We start from the raw sequence: 18,885 nt of genomic DNA on the forward strand, positions 1-18,885 counted from the left end.
CTCGTCCCTCTCATAATATGCTCGTCTGATTGGTCGAACGTCAACCGTCACAGCCGTTACGATAGTTTAATCATTTTTCAGCTGGTCGTGCTCGCGTTTTCAATGTTATTTTTTATAGTTTATTTGTTATCTTAGTGTTTTTATTGTTAAAATGTCGTTCTCCAAAGCCAAAATCCAAAGATTTAATGACGTTAAAGGTGAGCCGATAATTTATAATTAATTTTTTAATTAATAAATACGTTAGAGTGTACTCCATCACCGGCAACATACAATGTTTCCTTGCAAGAAAAAGTCAAACTCGGTCTAATTTCAAAACCAGGAACGTACTCAAAACTTGGGAGCCCCACGCGGTCAGAGACGGGCTCAGTTCACAGCACACCTTGTTTTCAAACAGTGAGTGAAAAATCACAGTAGGCGGTCTTATTGTTTTTTGTTACTTCCAGCCTACTTTGCCCTTGAAGAAAAAGAAGTTTTTATCGTTCAAAAGCGCGAAAACCAGCAGTCAACAAGAAGAACTGAGGGAAAAAATAGTCGAATGTAGTAATAAAGATCAATACATCAGGGATTTAATCGAACAAATTGAAGAAATGACCGGGAAAGTTAATAATCTGGAACGGGAGAATCTACGTTTACTTGAGGAAAAAAACGGGTGTGAGGGAGCCTTATCTGATTTGAGGCAACAACACCTTGAAGATAATCTTAAACGTACTAAAAAATACGAGGGGATAAACACCAATCTTCAAAATGTAAACAAACAGCTGCGTCAAGTTCGCCGAGAATATGAAGAACTGAAGTCGCAAAATTTGGTCGAGTTGAGCAAGTTGTTGAGCAATATTGCCAAGTTTCAGAAGTTGTACGACGACAGTGTGAAGCAAAGTCGCGAAGAAACTGAAGCACTGGTGAAGAAACTCGAAGATAGCGAAGCCAAAGTTGTGCTACTTGAAGATGAATTGAGGGGGAAGAATAAAGAACACAGCAAAAAAGTCGAAACGTTGCTAGCTCAGCATGAAACACTATTGAAGAAATTTGAAGAAAACCAGATTAAAGCCGCACGGCTTGAAGGGGAATTTTCACAGAAGCTACAAGAGAAGAATGAAGAAGTCGAAGCACTGTTGAAGAAACTCGAAGATAATGAAAATGAGTTGCGGGAAAAAAATGAAGAACACAGCAAAAAAGTCGAAACGTTGCTAGCTCAACATGACACACTATTGAAGAAACTTGAAGAAAGCCAGATTAAAGCTGCACGTCTTGAAGAGGAATTTTCACAGAAGTTACAAGAGAAGAATCAAGAACTTGAAGAAAGTGAAGCTAAAATCGCACTGCTTGAACGGAAGAACAGTGAAGAACATAGCAAGGAGACACGTGTTCTCTTGAAGAAACTTGAAGAAAGCCAAGCTAAGGTCACCCTTCTTGAAGAGAACTTCAAAGATGTGAAACTTCTGACTGATCTTCAAATATGCGACAAGATTAAAGAAGTTGAAGACGGATGGAAGCAAAAACTTGAAGAAAAACAAAGAGAACATGAAGCAATTCTAAAAGAGTGCCAAGCAATTAGTGAGTACACCATCATTCAAAGCGAAGTGGAGAAGAACCAAGTGAAGAAATTGCTTGAAGAGAAAGAACAATCCCACCAGGCCTTGGTGAAGAAATTTGAGCTGTTGGAAGAAGAAGTTGGCTTTATGAAGAGCGAGAAACACAAATACCAACTTTCAATCAGCACATTCAAGGACACTATTGAAGTTTTGAAGAAACGTTTGTTCAATTCGGACCGTGATGTTGAACAATTGAAGGAAGAACTGGAAAAATGTGAAGAAAAAATCCTAACGTATGAGAAAAAAATTGCGGAACTGTCGAGTCAATTGCTCGAAACTCAAACCGCAAATGAAGAACTGGAAATGCAGTACGAATCCACCTCTAAACTTATGCAAAATCAGGTCCAAACCATCGAAAAAAACCTATTATCCAAAGTTGAAGTTCTTCAAAACGAGGCCAAACAACTGAAGAAGGACAAGCAATTGTTAAACGAGGTTTTATCGCAACACCACGACCAACAAAAGCTACTAAACGAAGCACAAAAAGCTATCGAAAAATCGCACTCACTTATCTACGATTTGGAAAACAGACAATCAGAGTTGGAAGATAGAGTTCGTTCGTATAAATTAAAACTGGATGAAGAAACGGAAGAAGCCGCCGAAATCAGGAAGAAATACATCGAGAAGAGTGGGAAATACGACGAGTTGGCCCACCAATTCGAGCAACTCCTTCAGGAGCTGGACAAGGCCAAGGACCGCATCCAGGAGCTGGAGAATTTGATTGGCCCGTATCAGGAGCAACTGGAAGCGTACCAAAACGAACTCGTCGTGCTTACAAACGAGAAAAACGTCTTTGAGAATGAGGCCAAAGAGTTGAGTTTGAAGTACGCCGAAATTTTAGGACACCAGAACCACAGTCAGAAGATCAAACATATCGAAGATTTGAAGACCAAATATTTGGAAAAGACGAAGAAGAATGTGGATCTCGAAGCGAAAAACTTGAAGCTGAATAAGTTGATTGATAAGTTGTCAAGGCAAATTGAAGATATGAATAAACCAGGGAAGAAGTATAAACTCGTTGAGGATAAGGAGAATTTGGCTAGTCCCAAGAGTTTGAAAGGGACGCAAAGTCCGGGACCCCTCAAGGATAAAAATTAGGATAAGGCTCACTTTTTTAATTTATTATTTGATTGTGTTCTAAAAAAGGCTGATTAGTGTTAAAAGAATTGTAGGTTTTATACAAGTAACTCCGTTTAGTCATAGCTGCGATTCGTGGAATCCAAAGGTTTTATGTCAATGAAGTACAAAATATATTTGATGCACTTTTTATTAAACCGTTTTATTTATCCACTGTTTTAACAACGAGAAAAAAAACAATACTTAGTTCAAAGTGTCAGACTACTGTCAAACGCTCAAGGCAATCTAATAATCATATTCTCATTGGTCACAAGTTGTCCCGTGGTTTTCGTAACGCATTCTGATTGGCCACAAACTTGTGTCGTAATCATTAAAGTACAGTTTACAGAAACAATTAAGAAATATGTGTTTTAAAAAGTTGTTTATGTAATTTTGTATTTGTTTATATTATCCCAAAAAACCCATTCGTCTAATTCGTTGGATTAGGAAAATAATCAAGCAAGTGCGTGTCGTTCGATATTGTTTATTAAGTAAATAGAAAAATGGTACATTTCGTCATAAATAAAACGATTCATAGAATCAAGTACAAGGTGTATATCATTACAAAAAGCTCATATAAATAAAATACAAAATATAATATCAAGTAACTACTGGACTGTCTTTAGCACACCTTAAGCTTCACATTTACTAAACCTAACCTAATGAGTATAAAAAGTGTCTTACATTTGGCAAATTTTCAACAATGATGTATAAGAGATCAAAAATTTAGGCCTAATACCCTGTCCGGTAGCAGTGCCCCATAACACCACTACCAACACACTATAACTTAATCAAGAGCAGCAAACGTCTTGTCCCACAAGTAGGTTTTCTTGAGTGAAAAAGCGCGAAAATTTGCGGTCAGTTGAAGAAAAAAACACAAAGAAAATTAATAAATAATGGTAAATAAAAAGTTGAGTTATGTTGAATCTCGTCAAAATCAGGTGGAGTTGAGCAATTCTTGGGCAAGTCTGGAAGAAGTTGCATTACTTGAGTAGGAGTTAGAGAAAAGTAGTCGAATAATTGAAGAAACTCCAAATAGCTTAAAAGAAGTTGAAGATAACTGGAAAAAATAACTTAATCAAGCGCGGCGAACGGGAGAACCACGCCTTTATTGATCCAAAAAGCGCAATGTGAATATGTAGCATTTGGCAGAACGTCTTGTCCCACAAGGAGAATTTTCTTCGTCACGTCTTTATGCTCAATCCGATCGGACCAAACATAATGGTAGAACAACCCTTGCATTGCCGAAAAATACCGTTTCTGTTCCGGTGTTTTGGGCTCATAGCGCCCCAAAATCGCATCAATATCTGAATCAACATCCGCCACGTCTTGTTCACCTCTCGTTTGTGTCACAACGTAAAACGGAACTTCGTGCATTTGGCTGGTGATGGCCATAAGGGGGCACACTGTACGTATATCCGAAATCATGGCACTCAGACCCTTGTAGCTCCTGGGGTACATCTCCAGTGCACTTTCCGACAAATTCCTCGAGGTGAGGAACGACTCATGAATGTGTTTCCTGACCAAAAACTCCGACCATTCCTTATGTTTCAATAAGAGTGTTTCGGAAGCACCGGCATGTGCTGTGGTCCCGATCACTAGTTTGAGTTTGTTCTGGGTCCAGGTGGTGGCCGGGTGCTCTTTGAGGATGTGCCCGTCCAGGGTGAGCCAGTAGTGGCGTTTGCTGGGGTCTTCCTCTGGGGTGGGCAAGTCTGGAGGTGGTTTCCTCCAGGTGTCTTGCACCGAACGTACGATTTTCTCAGCGTCTAGTTTCAGGAGACAGTCGATGTTTTGGCAGTCGACGTATTGTAGGAAACTTCGGTTATCGATTTCGGCCTCGCGCCGGGTTTTGTTGGGGTAAAGGGCGCCCCCAGAGGAGGCCCAAGCTTTGGAGAAGTATTTTTTGGCGTCGGGGAGGGTCGCCAAAGCTGTTACTAGAGTTGCACCAGCTCGGTGCCCCAGGAGTGTGACCGAGCTGTTGTCACCTAGGTGTGAAAAATTAAATTAGTTCAAGAAAAAAAATTTTTCGCCAACGCGTAATACTTTATTTTTCAAAATAAATCAAAGGTGGGCCTGACTTCGTTTATTAAAATTACTACGAATTAATTTATCGACGAAAAACTGTTTTCACATTTTCGAAAAAAATGTACAAAACTTTATTACTGTTTTTTTTTTATTGAATGATTTATCAATATTCTTAGACAATTACTATCACTATTGTCGAGCTGGATGCTTCATAAACTGATTAAATAAAATAAAAATTAGCATTTAATTGTGATTTTCAAAAACATGAAATTTTCAACTAATTTCACTCACCTCCGAAATGCCGAATATTCAGTTGGACCCACTTCAAGGCCTCAATAATATCCGACAGCCCGTAATTCCCGGAAGTTGGGGGGTAGTCATTATTGGACAAAATATCCAAAGCCAGGAAACCCAGCGCCCCCAGCCGGAAATTCGGTCGCACGAAAACAACATCTTTGGAGCGGGCGTACCTTGCCGAAGGCCGCGTTTTTCCGGGGGAACCCCCGATGAAACTTTCCGCTCCAATTAGAACGATAACAGGAAGCGGATCGTGATACCGGACATACGGTGTCACCACATCAAGAGTGAGACAATCCTCAGTCCCAGAAATACTCCCATTGCTGTGAATTTGGAGGCAAGTTTCCGTCGAATTATGGGCGAGGAAAGTGCCATTCCAGCAATAGTCAATGTTATTTAAGGGCTGTGCGTACTTGAATCGGAGGTTGCCAACAGGGGGGCGAGCGTAGGGGATCCCCCGGAAGGCCACTGCACTGTCTTCTACTAATCTATTTGAGAAAAAAAATTACTATCCGGCTCGGAGGACCATTTTGTGTCTTACCCTTCGACTTTGCCACAGCCGGTGACTGCCTCCACATAACCCCCATCTTTAATGGGGGCCACTCGAGGAACGTCCTTTCCAGGAATGGCCACAATTACGATGATAAGCGTCAGGAGTAGAAAAACAAGCAGGGCCCCAATTGCCACTCTGTATGTTTTGAGTTTTTGTCGCCAGGTCGCTTCTTCGGCGACTTCTTGCGCCTCCAGGTCTTTTTTCTCGTCCAGATTTACGTTTTTCAACTCGTCGTTGGTCGATTTATCGTCGAGGGTTTCCATCGAGGCTAAACCAGCTTGAGCAGTTTGTGACTCTAGTTTTTGTTCTTCCTTCTTCTTTCGGGGGAAGACCGAAACAAGCGGCAGTCGGATTGTGTCCAAAAGCTTCTTCTTTTCCTTTTGTTCGGCTGATTTTTCGTCTTCTTCGCCCCCTTTGGATTTTCTGAACGGGTTGGGGAGCTTTATCCGGGTCTGACTGGGGGCTGCTTCACCTGCAGCTCGAGTTTCGATTAACTCCGTTCCTTCAACTTCCTGCTCCTCATCCTAGTTACATACCGTTTTAGGCCCATGAAGCGGGAAAATGGGGCTTACCTTGCACTTTTCCCGCGATTTGCTCCTGGTGAAAAACCCCGGCATTTGTATCCCGCCGATGGGGATTTTCTTGGGCTTCACTTCCATACCTTCTTTGTTTTCAGTCTTGGGTTTGTCGGCACTCTCCTCCACCTTCTCCAAAGCCTTGTTTTCCGCATTCAACATCTTCTCCCTCTCCTCCATCTCGATGTCCTTCTTATCGTCACTTTTCTCAACGTTTCCCTCAATTTTATCACTCATTATCTAAAACGTAAAAACGCATTTTTCGCCGAAATGCCGGTTTGTATGCAATTTTATCGATTTTCTATTACACCCTGCGCTCTAAAACCGTACGCATCCCTCGTGTGGCGTCACCCTTTGAGGGTGCAAACTATTAAAAGACTCACCGTTTATTTCGATAGTGCCTCCAGCACTGGCTTGAACCGTTAGCTCTTCACACAACAAAAAAGCGTGCAACTGCCCCCTTTGCCCCGCTATACGGCCCAAACACGGGCTCTTTGTCCTCACAGCTGGGGGCAAAAGCAATTGACCTGAGCCGAAGAAACCAGAGGCGGGCTGACTAATAATAGCGCAGCCACCCTCAGAAAGACATATTTTGGGCGCGAATTGCCCAGAAAAGTGATATTTAATATTTAATCGTGAAAAAAACAATTTATTAAATGAATAATTCAAAAAAAGTACAAGTGAGACGGTGATTTCTCTTTGTTGGGTTGGCAGTGGTGTTATTTACAGGGTTGACAGTTGACACCTTGTAGCAGCGTGTGAGCGTCGTGAGCGTGTTGTGCATCGATTAACAGGTAAGTCTTGATTGTCTTGATATTTATTAAATGTTATAAGTAAAATGTAATTCGTCTGACATTATGTTTATTTTCAACGATTGTGTCTAAAATTAAAGTAAATCAAATAACTGAATCCTGACCCACGACCCACGACCACGTGATTTTTATATTGTAATTGTTTTCGCGTCCAAAACATGGCAGTAATTACATAATAACTAGAATAATTATATTTATTATACTGTTATCACTAGGAAGTTGTAACACGTGTTGTACGGTAGGCAAAATTGCTTATCTGAATTTATGTTTTTGTAAAGGTTTTTAAATATCGCAAAGAAAATGTCTGCTTAACGCTGACTCGTACTGTAAGTTGTTTCTATTGTTGTAATGTACAACTTTCACTTTCCTGTTAAATGTGCAACCCTCAATCCTTAACCGCTCGTGACGCCCCCCTTCTGGGAGCAGGTAGTTTTTCCTTCTTAAAAAGGACCGTCACAAAAATGAGGGAAGAAGACGCGATGTAGAGCTATAGTAAAATTCTTTTAATTTTGGTCGAATGTTGTAAAACGTTGTTGTCTTTCTCACTCTTCGAGAAAGTAGCTAGGAGCAAGTAAGATAAACGATGGGCCGCTCTCGGCTCGAGCCAAGGGTATATTGTCTTTCTCGCACTTAGGTCATTTAAAAGAGACAGGAAACTTTCGCAAGCCCAACTACGCCACCGACCCAAAATATATGAGTGATTCTCAACATGTTCAAATAATGCAACAAGCGCAGACAAAAGTGAATTTTATTTACAAAAAATGTATAAAAATATTAAATATACAATATTTACAAATCTATTTACAATTTAATTAACATTTCACTCTCACTTTCACTAGCTGTATCGTCAAATTCTCCGAAATCACTATCACTATCATTATCCGAATTCACGTTAATGATAATTTCTTGGTAATTTTTTACTTTAACTACTTCTGGATTTTCAAGCTGAAACTTACGCCAAACGATTCCTCTGAGTGCCCTGATGACCGTACACTATGAATTTTCTTGTGCAAATTGAAAATAACATTACAAAAATAATTTTTATTTTCACTCATTTCACTTGAATCGCCATTTTTGTTGATTTTAAGGGATACAACGTTCGCCACCAGGGTGTGCATGCGTTGCGTGTGCTTATTTTTGATTGGTTGTTATTGTTTAGCTTCAACAGGTAAGAATCGCACCTGCGTGTTTGTTATGATTATAACACCTTCGGGTATTCCCAGAATGAATTTAAATGACGTATTATACCTTTTTCATTAAAAAGTAGGTGTATTTTTTCATATTTTGCAATTTGAATTTATGTCTCTGTGCTCTGATTGGCTGATTGACGGAAGTGGGGATGCATTTCCGCATTTCCCTTCATGCATTTTACTTACTAGTGGTGAACAAGGTATTTTTTTGTGAGTGCTACGTTCTTGAGGTTAATTTACCAATCGTGGTGTGTATATTTCCTTTTAGTTAGCTGGTGCGCAGCCCCAGCCTCCGGCCACGAACTGTACGGCACCCTAGCTCCATAAAAAACACTATTCCACGTGTCGAGTTCCACGTTTTCGAGTTTAATTGGTCGTGGGGTATGTTTCCTTTTAGTTAACTGGGGCGAAGCCCCAGCCACGCGCAACATAGTTCCATAAAAACCACTATTCCACGTTTCGAGTTCCACGGTTTCGAGTTTAATTGTTCGTGGGGTATGTTTATTTTTAGTTTGCTGGGGCGAAGCCCCAGCCTGTACCCTACGACCTGTACGCGCTGTAGATCCATAAAAATCACTATTCCACGTTTCGAGTTCAACATTTTCGAGTTTAATCGTCCGTGGGGTATGTTTATTTTTAGGTCGCTGGGGCGAAGCCCCAGCCTGCGGGCTATCATCTGTAGGCGCCTTGCCTCATTTATAGTTATATTTACGGTTAATATCATTTATTAGAGTGTTAATAAAATTTAAAAAGTCTAGGTCAAGGTCATTCAAAGTCGAATTTTTCGAAAACGGGGCATTTGCACAAACTTTCATGGTCATATCTTTGATCTAGAGGCTTTTTAAAGCAAAATGCAAAAAAAAAATTTTCAAAAATCCAGAAGTAGCTAAAGTAAAAATTTACCAATTTCTTTTTGCACCTGGTCAAGACAAATTTGTTTTTTTATGTCTTCCTATAACATAACAAATACCAAAGTGGTATCCCATAGTTTGGGAACGACTGGTAGACCCTCCCATTTTCCGCTACGCTTGACGGTTTGTACTTTTGTTTCACTCATTCGCATAGTAACAACAAAGACAAAACTAGTAGCAGATGGGAAAGTGTTATTTGATACACTTATACAACATTCGACCAAAATTAAAAGAATACTACTATAAAAGTAAATTGTTGTAACGTTGTAAGTTGTTGGAAGTTTGTAGAGAATAAATCTGTTGAATTTTATACCGAGTATATTAATATTTCCCCTTTCTGAAGTATCACGAAATCGTGGATACAACACTATTCTTAGGTCCAAATCGCACAATAGGTATTTTTTTTTTATACTTGGAAGTAAGTGAATAATCTCATTTATCGGAAGAAAGGCATACCTATATTCAGAATACCAATTATTCATTAAACTCAACTAGTTTGTTAAAGTTAACTAATTGCCTTTCGCAGTTACTTTATAATAGCTACTTTACAGGCAAATAAGCTTGACCATTAATAAACTTACCTACTCATTCTATCAACAACACAATTTCTCTCAAAGTTAGTTGCATTCCAAAAAAAAAATATATATATATTGAAGTAATCTAAAAGTTGGATTTTTTTAAGCACAATTTGTTGTGCTTAGGTTATCAAAGATGAGTTATCTGTTTACATTATCATCATCGATTAAATTATAATGAAAACATGTCTTTACCACAATTGTTGTTATATTGTTTATTACCGAATCTTTGCTATAAAACTATTATACTATTTATTATATGCTCTTTGGTTAACTTGATAATATTTTTAATCATCTCTCTTAATTTCAATTATCGTTTCAATTTGCTTTATCTGACTATCTTTTCGAGTGATTCTCCTATATTCAAATAAAACTTTTTAGTGTATTCCAAATATGAATAAAATATTTCTTCCAAAGTAATATAATATTCTTTAATTTCTTGATCCGTTTTTGTATTTAATGTTATTATTAGGGATTTAATATTACGAACACTCAATAAAATCCATATTGTTTTATTTAAATTAACTATTTGGCGAAATATTTATAATATATTTTGTTATTAATTTTTTATAATATGATAATTCATTTTTAATCTTATCATAATTTATTATTTGGTATTCTATTTTATAGTTTTCTAAAATTTTCTTTAAATCTTTCTTAATATCGCGTAAATTCAGTGGGGGATAGCCACCCCCCACTGAAATTCCATATTGTATAAAGCATAAAAGATCATTTGTTATTATTATATTTTTCTTTTAAATAACGTAAACCATATATCGGTCAACCACGTACTCAAATTAATTTTATAGGAGTAGTTATTTTTATTTATAAAGTCCAACAGGTTTAATGGATTAGCATTAATTTTATAATTATGTATTGCCTTAAAAGATTATATTCGTTAACGTTAGTTTCCTATTTATCTAGCAATTCTTCTAATTTAAAATGATATTTCCTAACTTTTTTTGCCTTATTGTTATTCAACATCATTATTAATTCTTTAAAATTTTTAATCATTTTGTATATATTTATACAAATTTGCTTTAGCATTTTTATAATCTATTTCTTCGTATGAGATTTCCTAGTCCTTTAAAAAGTTCTTAAAATCGCGTTATTTCTTCAATAAATCTCATGAATTGAAGCAAATTATTTGTGATTAATATTTTTCTTTTTCTGCAAAAACAACATATTTCCAAAAAAATCAATTTTCTCTTAAAATCAACACCTACCTACGTCTTTACTTATAGCATTTGTTGATTTTTCATAACCCAATATTTCTGCTAAATCTTTACCTTTAAACAAAGGTTGATTATCATTGTCTAATATGAAAAATACGTCTTGATCATAAACTTTCAAGTAACAGTATTATCTATGTCAATAATTTAATTTTTAATTTTTCGCTTCTTCTTTCTTGGAAGATAAAATTCTTTCCATACGTTATTTGTCTTCATCATATAATTACATCTAATAGTTTTATTTATTTTATTTTTTATAATACGTAGGTCCCATATTGCCTCGCATATTGTACTAGATCCCTTTTATTACAAGTATTTATTTTTTTGACAATTAATTAAATAAACATTAAATTGATCACCTCCTCCCTATACCACACATATTTTTTTGAATCTCGAGGCTTATCACAAGTTTACCTCAAAAGGGACAGTGTGTTTTATCATGCACTGTTTATAGATAATTTCTTATGAAAAAAATGTAATAAATTAAATGAATTGCTCACATAACGATGACCAAGAAGCACGACAAATGTTTCAGAAAAGGTTAAACGATATGATAAGTATATATAATATAAGATTTTCTTAAAATACACTTTCGTAATCTTGAAGTCTTTGATGAATAAATTTTCTAATAAATGACAAGTCTTTGCTCCATTTGTTTGGAATTAAAATGTCCAGATGATTTTTATAACTATAGAAATAAATATGAAATAACATGTAAACAATGTAAAAAAGCAGTTAATTCTACTCGTTTATTATGTGATTGTGGTAGATATTACACTAGAACTAATTTTAAAAGGCATATAAAAACAGATTTGCATAAAAATGGATTGAATTTATTTATTTACTAAAAATTGTTTGTTAGATTTTTTCCTATAATAAATGGAACGAAGGAACTTAAGTAATCTTCGTTTGTCTGAACTGTTTAATGTTGCAAAATCATTAGACATCAAATATATTAGAAAATATAATAAAGCAGACTTAATAAAAGCTATTAAGAAATAAGTTTTGAAGATTACAAAAATTGCTTGTTTAATCAAAAAGAATACTTTCATAGGCAGAAAGTGATCAGGAGTCATAAACATGATATATTTACTGAAGAAGTAAAGAAAAAGTCTCTAAGTTGGAAAGATGATAAAAGATACCTTTTACCTAATTCTACAGATACATTAGCTTATGGACACGTATTAGTATCATCATAATATAACATAACATAATCGCTATTTTTTATTAGTGTTGAAGTAATAAATTAAGAAAACAATAATTACAATTACGATAATAAGCATAAGAACAAAAATAATAATTTTTAATTTATTAACTTGTTGAATGAGACTTGAAAACTTTTTTCGGAATTTTGGATATTCTTCATTGAATATATTTAAATTCTTGAATACAGTACTTTCCATTTAATTTACAATTTTTGAATCTTTTCATTTATTGCTCTCATGTCTTTCAAATATTTTCAAAGTTCTTTTCTTTACATCATCGATGTTTGATGGTATTACTACTGTTTTGCTTCTTAATTCTGCTAGTTTCTTAGGATCGTAATTATTGTAGTTATCTAATTTATATTCCAATTCATCTATTTTATTATTAGCGGACTCTAGTTCACAGTCAGTCATAATTAATTGTTCAAGGAATAAATTAGCTGCTTTTCTTGCAATATATTTATCTACAACTTCTTGTTTGAAACCAACTATTTTTGCTCCATCTTCTAATCTGTCTATTTCAGTAATAATAGGTTTTAAATCTTTTTTCCATTTTTCTTTCTCATCGTTGGGAATGTATGAAACTAGTTTGTCCATTTTTGACTGAAAAGTTTCTAAAGATTTACTAATTAATTCGTCTGCTTCTTCATCTAAACTTGTATTTTTACGACTACCTGCTTTGTGTTCTACATTATCGAATATTTTTTTATTTTTTGTTTTGCTTTTTCTCTCTTTTGTTCCCAATTGTTCCGATTTGTTCTCATTTGTTCTCGTTTTACATGCAATCTTTATGCCAACTGAATTTAGCCCCATATTGAGGGAATTTCTGGAAATACTTTTAGATTTGCAAAATTCTGTCTTTGTTAGTTTTTTATTTACAGTCGAATTGAGATATTCGATAGCAAAGTTACGATTTCTCATTTGAGTTACTTCATTGATATTTTTTGGTATATTTAGTTTTTTATCTTGAGTAAAAGATTTGTAACTATTTTTAAATTGCTGGAGTTCAGATGGTTGTCTTGTTTTTAATGGTGTATAATATTCTGCTACAATTTTGTTTTCTCTAGTACTGGTCATTTTTTAATTTATTGTAGAAATTTTTGTATTACTCGTTAGATACTGAACGTTGTATTTTCCAACATAGTAGTGAATATTTCTGTAATTTAAAAAAATGTTGATATAGAAAAAAAGAATTATTGTGCAGTTTATTTCATACTACTCGGATTATAATAAACAAATATATGGTTTATTGTGTAAATTAATATAAAACCTTATTGTTGCAAGCAATGTAAGAAATAGCAATTAAACAAATCGTAATTCAAACAGGTATTTAAATGTGAAAAAAAAGTACTTTTTGCACAATTTATAAGTTCATCGAGGTTTAAAAATTAAAATTTACAAGCAAATCTGAAAAAAATTCTTAATTTGATTATTAATTTAATCTTGTTGAATTAAAAAATTAGCAATAATAACACTGGTGATGGAAGTTTTACTTCATAGTTAGTATCAACCAGTTTGTTTCTAGTGGTCTGCGCGATGTCTTTCCATCTGTGCAATTTAATTGGCGAGTAAAAGATTGATACGCAATGACCTTGCTTGTTCCTTTTTGTTTCATTATCTTTTAGGGTGTGGGGAACTTCAGAGGACGAGTAAAAAATTCCACTTTACAATAATACAGTTGTTTATTTCAGAACAAAATACAACACTTTAATAGGCTGCTGTTGAGGTTTTTCTATACTTTTCTTTTGTGTACTGCTCTCATTGACAAAAGACTTAATTATTTATATGCTTATTTGTATTACAGATTGTAGCCGAACCAAAGTAAAAATGAACGAGAGTTCTTCTCTAAATGATTCTAAGGTGAGTCAGTCAGGTTTATTGGTGGAATTCACAATCATTAGTAAAACTCTCCTGTATTAGAAATTAACGGTGGCAATAATTTATTATTAGTAATAATAAGTACATATAATATAATTTTCAGAAACTTTCAATTTAAAAACCACAAAAATAATCCTAATCACTTTATTTCTAACAACTATGCTAATGCATTTAGTAACGAGTTGTAATTTTTTTCTGTTTTTAGGATTCAGAAAAGTCGCTGTGCGAACTGGCAAGTCATGAATTCGCCACAATCAAAGAGACAGTTACGTTTGTGGACAAGACCTTGTTTATCAAATGTCTCTTAAGTGATACTAGTAAAATAGTATTACTAACGGCACCTAGAGCTTTTGGAAAAACTACCCTCATGGATATGTTGAAGCAGTTCCTACTAGGAAAAACCGATTTATTTAAGAACTTAAAGATTTGTACCGAGGAAAGACGATTTTTTTCGAAGAACTGCAAACTTCATCCTGTGATACATATTAATCTCGGGCTTGTTCGTGGTAGCAGTTTTGCTGAAGTTAAGCACGAATTGGCGTTGGCTATAAATCGTGCATTCAGAGAACATTCATACGTGATGAAGACGACTGATGATGGTACCTTAGCTTGGGCAAGTGACAAGTTACACATTTCTAACTTAAAAATAGCAAGTTTTGAAAAATTTTGCTATAGAGAAAAGTGCATCATGTTAAGTGAAGCTGATTTGGTAGATAGCTTAACATTTTTATCGGAAGTTTTACATACACATTATGAGGAAAATGTTTTCGTACTCATCGATGAGTACGATGCTCCTGCGCTAGGCCTGGTATTCGAGAGTTGTTCAAATAAGGATGACATTGGATTAATTAATGATTTTCTAAAACGTTTCATGGCTAATACGCTAAAATTCAATGATTTCATAAAACGCTCATTAATTTTTGCTTGTGTTCGGTTGGCCGGAGCCTTCTCAGGGGATGCAGCAAGAGTTATAAAACATTATCCGTTCCTAAGTGATCTTCGATACGCACCGTACTTAGGATTTACGGATGAGGAGGTAAAGCAGCTACTTGAGCTTCCAGAAGTTAAAGCTGCTTGTGGGAAAGTAACATTCAAAATAATTACGAAATGGTATGATGGATATATGGTATCTAATAGCCCATTGAAAATATTCAGTAGCTGGTCAGTCTTGAACCTTTTGGAAAGTGTTTATACAACCGGTACGCTCAAATATTCATCTTTCTGGATTGATGCAGGTCATGTAAGAAATCTGGGGAAGCTGTTTGCGGAACCTTCAGTTCGAGAAAAAATTGAGGAACTTATTTCTAATGGTGAAGTTAAGATAAGAACAGTTAAATCGGTGAATATCGATCATCTAACGAGTCTAAAGGAACTTATTTGTTTGCAGTTTGATGAAATATCGAAGGAAAATGTGGAGTTATTTTTGCAATTCTTGGCTGATTCTGGTTACTTTAATATATTGTCAATTGATAAGAAAACAGATGAAATTGAAACAAACACCGAAGATGAACATATAGAAGAAGGGGCTGATTTTGAAAATGACTCGACATCTTGTGTTTTAAAAATACCTAATTTTGAAATTGAGCAGCATATCCGCAACGCTTGTTATAGTGAAGCACTGGCAACTGTATCTGAATACCACTTGAGAGCTACATCTGTTAAAAATTATGTAAGTGCTCTGAAATTACTATTACAAAGTACAAGTGAGAGGGCATTTGTTGATTTTGCAAACGCCGTATTGGTATTACTCTCTCAATCACAGAAGATTATGAACGAAACAGAACTTCATCACATCTTGTATACTCTGGTATATAACTCCAGATACTTCGAAACACACAGTGAGGTCCAGATCAAGAAAAAAAGAAAACGACCAGGGATAGCCAATACCCTAGATGTGGTGATAATCAGTAAGAACGTTGGAATCATTTTTGAATACAAAATGTATTCCAAGTCTGCAAATGAAGCTTTACAACAAATTTTTGAGAAGCAATATTACACTAAATTTGATGAACCTGACTATAAACACATTTCAAAAAAGATTTACGCTGGTTTGACATTCGAGCCAGAGGAGAAGAAAGTTTTTATAACATATCAAGTTGGAACTGAAGGAATAAGTAAATCTGTCTGTAGTGATACACTATTATAATTTATTATGTTAAAAAAATTAATACTTATTTTATTATTCTGCTAATGATTTGTTTATAGTGTTAATAATAAAATTCTATTTAAATTTCCAAATGCAATTTTACTTGTTACCAAAATCCGTTTGTTCACCAAGTTCAGCTAATTTTTACAAATTTAATCTTACAAATTTAGCTGTTTGTCCAAAAGCAAACAACCGAATAGGGCCTAAAACCTCTCAAAAATCATGAATTTTTATCCACCCCAAAAGTTCCCAAATATGTGTAGGCCACTAAAAGTTGGGCACACGAAAAACAGGGTAGAATCCTACAAATTTACTGTTTTCCCAAAAGTAACCATCCGAAAAAGATGTAAAAAACTTACAAAATGCCTTGATTTTAGACACTCCAAAAATAGCTTTTCATTTCTGGACCAAGCAAATTGACGCATGCAAAAATCAAGTAAAATTACCTCAAAACCATTGTCAAAATGTCTAGATTTCACACACCTCAAAACAGCTTTTCATTTCTGGACCAAGCCTATTGGCGCATGGAAAAAATCAATGAAATACAACTTAAAGCGACTTAAAATCCTCGACACTCCAAGTAAAATTACTTTAAAAACCAGGAAAAACCTTTATAAATTCCCTAGTTTTTAGATACCCCAAAAATATAGCTTTTCATTTCTGGACCAAGCCAATTGGCGCATGGCAAAGGTGTTAAAAATTTTTAGCAAATACATTTTGCATACCCCAACTGTATTCAACTATTATACGCACATAAAAAAGATACACCTAATTGTTCGAAGTCTACTAAAATATCTGAACACTCCATTATGGATTTTCATTTAGAGATCGCTATTAAAACTTTAATGTTATCGTAAACATGTTCGGTTTGTGTCTTAATTATCAAATTCAACACCCCAATATTCGACTATGCCTTCATGATAATTCTTGGATTCAGAATATTTACAGAATTAATAAAAATAAGTGCAAAACATTCCCCATTTTCATTCCGACTACAATCCGATCTATTCTTACAGCATCTCCTCTTTCACGACAGCTTATACCGTTTATAGGTATGTGTCTATCGAGGAGAATCATCGGCACGACCATCAATCCTGAATTCGTCTTCGACTCATGAGCCTTTGGCGAATCAACAGGACAGACAGGTCATTGTTGTTCGATATTACTGTAAGTCATGAATAGATGGAAGAGTCCCAAAACCGAGAAATGTTTTGAGAATATTTGGCAGCACTCAGTTGTCCTCAATCTCTATGCCACTCGAGATCTCACCAGTTCAGATTTAAGAACAACTGCATTCTCAATAAAAAAAAGCGGCGATAGGAATCGAACTCAAAACCTTGTAATTATCTGTCTAACTCTTTACTATCTGAGCTATTTATGTCTTGTCCATTATAATTTCTAATCAGCTACAATAATACATCAAATTGCGCAATATTACGAAATTAAAAAAAACTTGGATTCGCCATAATTCGAACCCGAGACCCTTAGGATTGAACGCGAATATCTTACCAACACGTCTATAATGGATTTTCAGTCGTTTTCGGATTGAATATATTATATTGTCTATGCTAATTTCCTTATTAATTAAAAAAATGAAATTCGTTTTGCATGCTACGCACTAGTGTACAGAACAATTATTATGTCCAAATTAAGTTTATTTTTTAAGGGTAAGCACGCACGTAATACGCTGAATACGCTCAATCGTGCAGCGCCTAAAAATTTAATAACGAATAACGCATTTTGAGTTTTGAGCGTTTTTATTAAACAGAAGACGGTCGATGGTCGAGCATTGGTATCCTTCAAAAATACGCTGACACATCGGCCTACTCGTTTAAAAAACGGGTTTACTGTAAAATCAATTTTTTTTCCGTTATAGAAATTGTTCTTATAGTATATTAAGTATGGAGAACGGTAAGGGTTTGTTACTGTTCGACATGCTTATAACGTTTTTTGCACGATCGGAATCAGTATCAGTGTCAAAATTATAAATACATAATTTTTAAATAAAATGAACGTATTGAGATTACGAATTTAGACGGCTCTGTGTTACTATGGATTATTGCCAAACAAACAAAAATTGTGTTCTGCCAGTTGTCGATTAATTCGATAAAAAGTATTGATTGAAAGTGCAGTGGTGTTTTTTGATAAAGAATAATGAGCGATTCGGAAACAGAGAATTTGTTAGAAGAACCCTGGAATATTGGAATGATCGGCAATAATTCCGGAAAAAACAAAATTACGATATGAAAAATTCTTAAATGAAGCACCTGATGAAGAATTTTGATTAATAAGGTATAGTTATTCGCAAACTGCGATAAAAATACTACTCAACATTTTTAGCTCACTGTGATATTAAGAGTCTCAGGGACTTGTAGAAGAGAGGAATTATATAACATGACTATTATAATAATAGGAGTAATATACAACGGCCTCTGAGTTCTGTGACTAATGCAACTGATTCAGTTCTAATTGTGCGCAAACGAGTCGTATTACTATTAACAACTGTAGCAATTGTACTTTTCACTTTTAGTATGAATAAATAATTAGTAAATTTTGAATTTTTATATTACTTTTACTTACCGTTCCATGAAAAATTTAATTTAATTTGTTATGTTACTCAGTGTACAATAAAAATGTTAACAAAATCTGTGTTTTATTACCCCCAAACAACTGTTTTTGTAAGTTTCATTGCAAATTTTGTTTAAAATAAATATAAAACGTTTTCATTTTGTTTAAAATGAAAATATATTTTTTTATTTTAAACAATTTGCAATGAAA

General features: G+C 34.8%; 3 protein-coding genes across 7 annotated transcripts; 2 read left to right on the forward strand and 1 right to left on the reverse strand.

Moving 5' to 3' along the window:
* The first annotated feature begins 34 nt into the window (after positions 1-34).
* LOC663740 (hyaluronan mediated motility receptor) lies at positions 35-2,866 on the forward strand. The gene is made up of 3 exons (XM_008193487.3): positions 35-197; positions 245-393; positions 444-2,866. Exons 1-3 carry the CDS (start codon positions 152-154, stop codon positions 2,688-2,690), a joined length of 2,442 nt encoding a protein of 813 aa, XP_008191709.1. The 5' UTR covers positions 35-151; the 3' UTR covers positions 2,691-2,866.
* Positions 2,867-3,176: 310 nt separating this feature from the next.
* Positions 3,177-6,690, reverse strand: Nrt (Neurotactin). Its single transcript, XM_008193488.3, has 5 exons — positions 6,542-6,690; positions 6,156-6,398; positions 5,572-6,107; positions 5,025-5,518; positions 3,177-4,693 (listed from the first exon to the last, which is right to left on the reverse strand). Exons 2-5 carry the CDS (start codon positions 6,393-6,395, stop codon positions 3,783-3,785), a joined length of 2,181 nt encoding a protein of 726 aa, XP_008191710.1. The 5' UTR covers positions 6,396-6,398; positions 6,542-6,690; the 3' UTR covers positions 3,177-3,782.
* A 127-nt stretch (positions 6,691-6,817) lies between these two features.
* On the forward strand, positions 6,818-18,665 carry LOC135267138 (uncharacterized). 5 transcript variants are annotated; one of them, XM_064358981.1, is made up of 5 exons: positions 6,818-6,952; positions 13,888-13,943; positions 14,167-15,291; positions 15,349-18,399; positions 18,448-18,665. In XM_064358981.1, the coding sequence occupies exons 2-4, from the start codon at positions 13,911-13,913 to the stop codon at positions 16,105-16,107; spliced, it is 1,917 nt and encodes a 638-aa protein (XP_064215051.1). In that variant the 5' UTR covers positions 6,818-6,952; positions 13,888-13,910; the 3' UTR covers positions 16,108-18,399; positions 18,448-18,665. The 5 variants fall into 5 exon arrangements, with proteins under 5 accessions (XP_064215051.1, XP_064215048.1, XP_064215049.1 ...); XM_064358978.1 differs by having other exon boundaries at positions 14,167-15,071; positions 15,117-18,399; XM_064358979.1 differs by having other exon boundaries at positions 14,167-15,071; positions 15,120-18,399.
* The last annotated feature ends 220 nt before the right edge of the window (positions 18,666-18,885 follow it).

This window comes from Tribolium castaneum, chromosome 9 (assembly GCF_031307605.1).
Source record: "Tribolium castaneum strain GA2 chromosome 9, icTriCast1.1, whole genome shotgun sequence".
NCBI lineage: Eukaryota > Metazoa > Arthropoda > Insecta > Coleoptera > Tenebrionidae > Tribolium > Tribolium castaneum.

Bases quoted from the DNA above. Each gene is read 5' to 3' on its own strand.
- LOC663740 (XM_008193487.3), top strand. From the start codon at position 152: ATGTCGTTCTCCAAAGCCAAAATCCAAAGATTTAATGACGTTAAAG. The intron at 198-244 runs GTGAGCCGATAA...TAAATACGTTAG, and splicing joins AAGATTTAATGACGTTAAAG to AGTGTACTCCATCACCGGCA. The intron at 394-443 runs GTGAGTGAAAAA...TGTTACTTCCAG, and splicing joins GCACACCTTGTTTTCAAACA to CCTACTTTGCCCTTGAAGAA.
- LOC135267138 (XM_064358977.1), top strand. From the start codon at position 13,911: ATGAACGAGAGTTCTTCTCTAAATGATTCTAAG. The intron at 13,944-14,166 runs GTGAGTCAGTCA...TTCTGTTTTTAG, and splicing joins CTTCTCTAAATGATTCTAAG to GATTCAGAAAAGTCGCTGTG.
- Nrt (XM_008193488.3), bottom strand. From the start codon at position 6,395: ATGAGTGATAAAATTGAGGGAAACGTTGAGAAAAGTGACGATAAGAAG. The intron at 6,108-6,155 runs GTAAGCCCCATT...GTATGTAACTAG, and splicing joins AATCGCGGGAAAAGTGCAAG to GATGAGGAGCAGGAAGTTGA. The intron at 4,694-5,024 runs GTGAGTGAAATT...TTTCACACCTAG, and splicing joins GAATATTCGGCATTTCGGAG to GTGACAACAGCTCGGTCACA.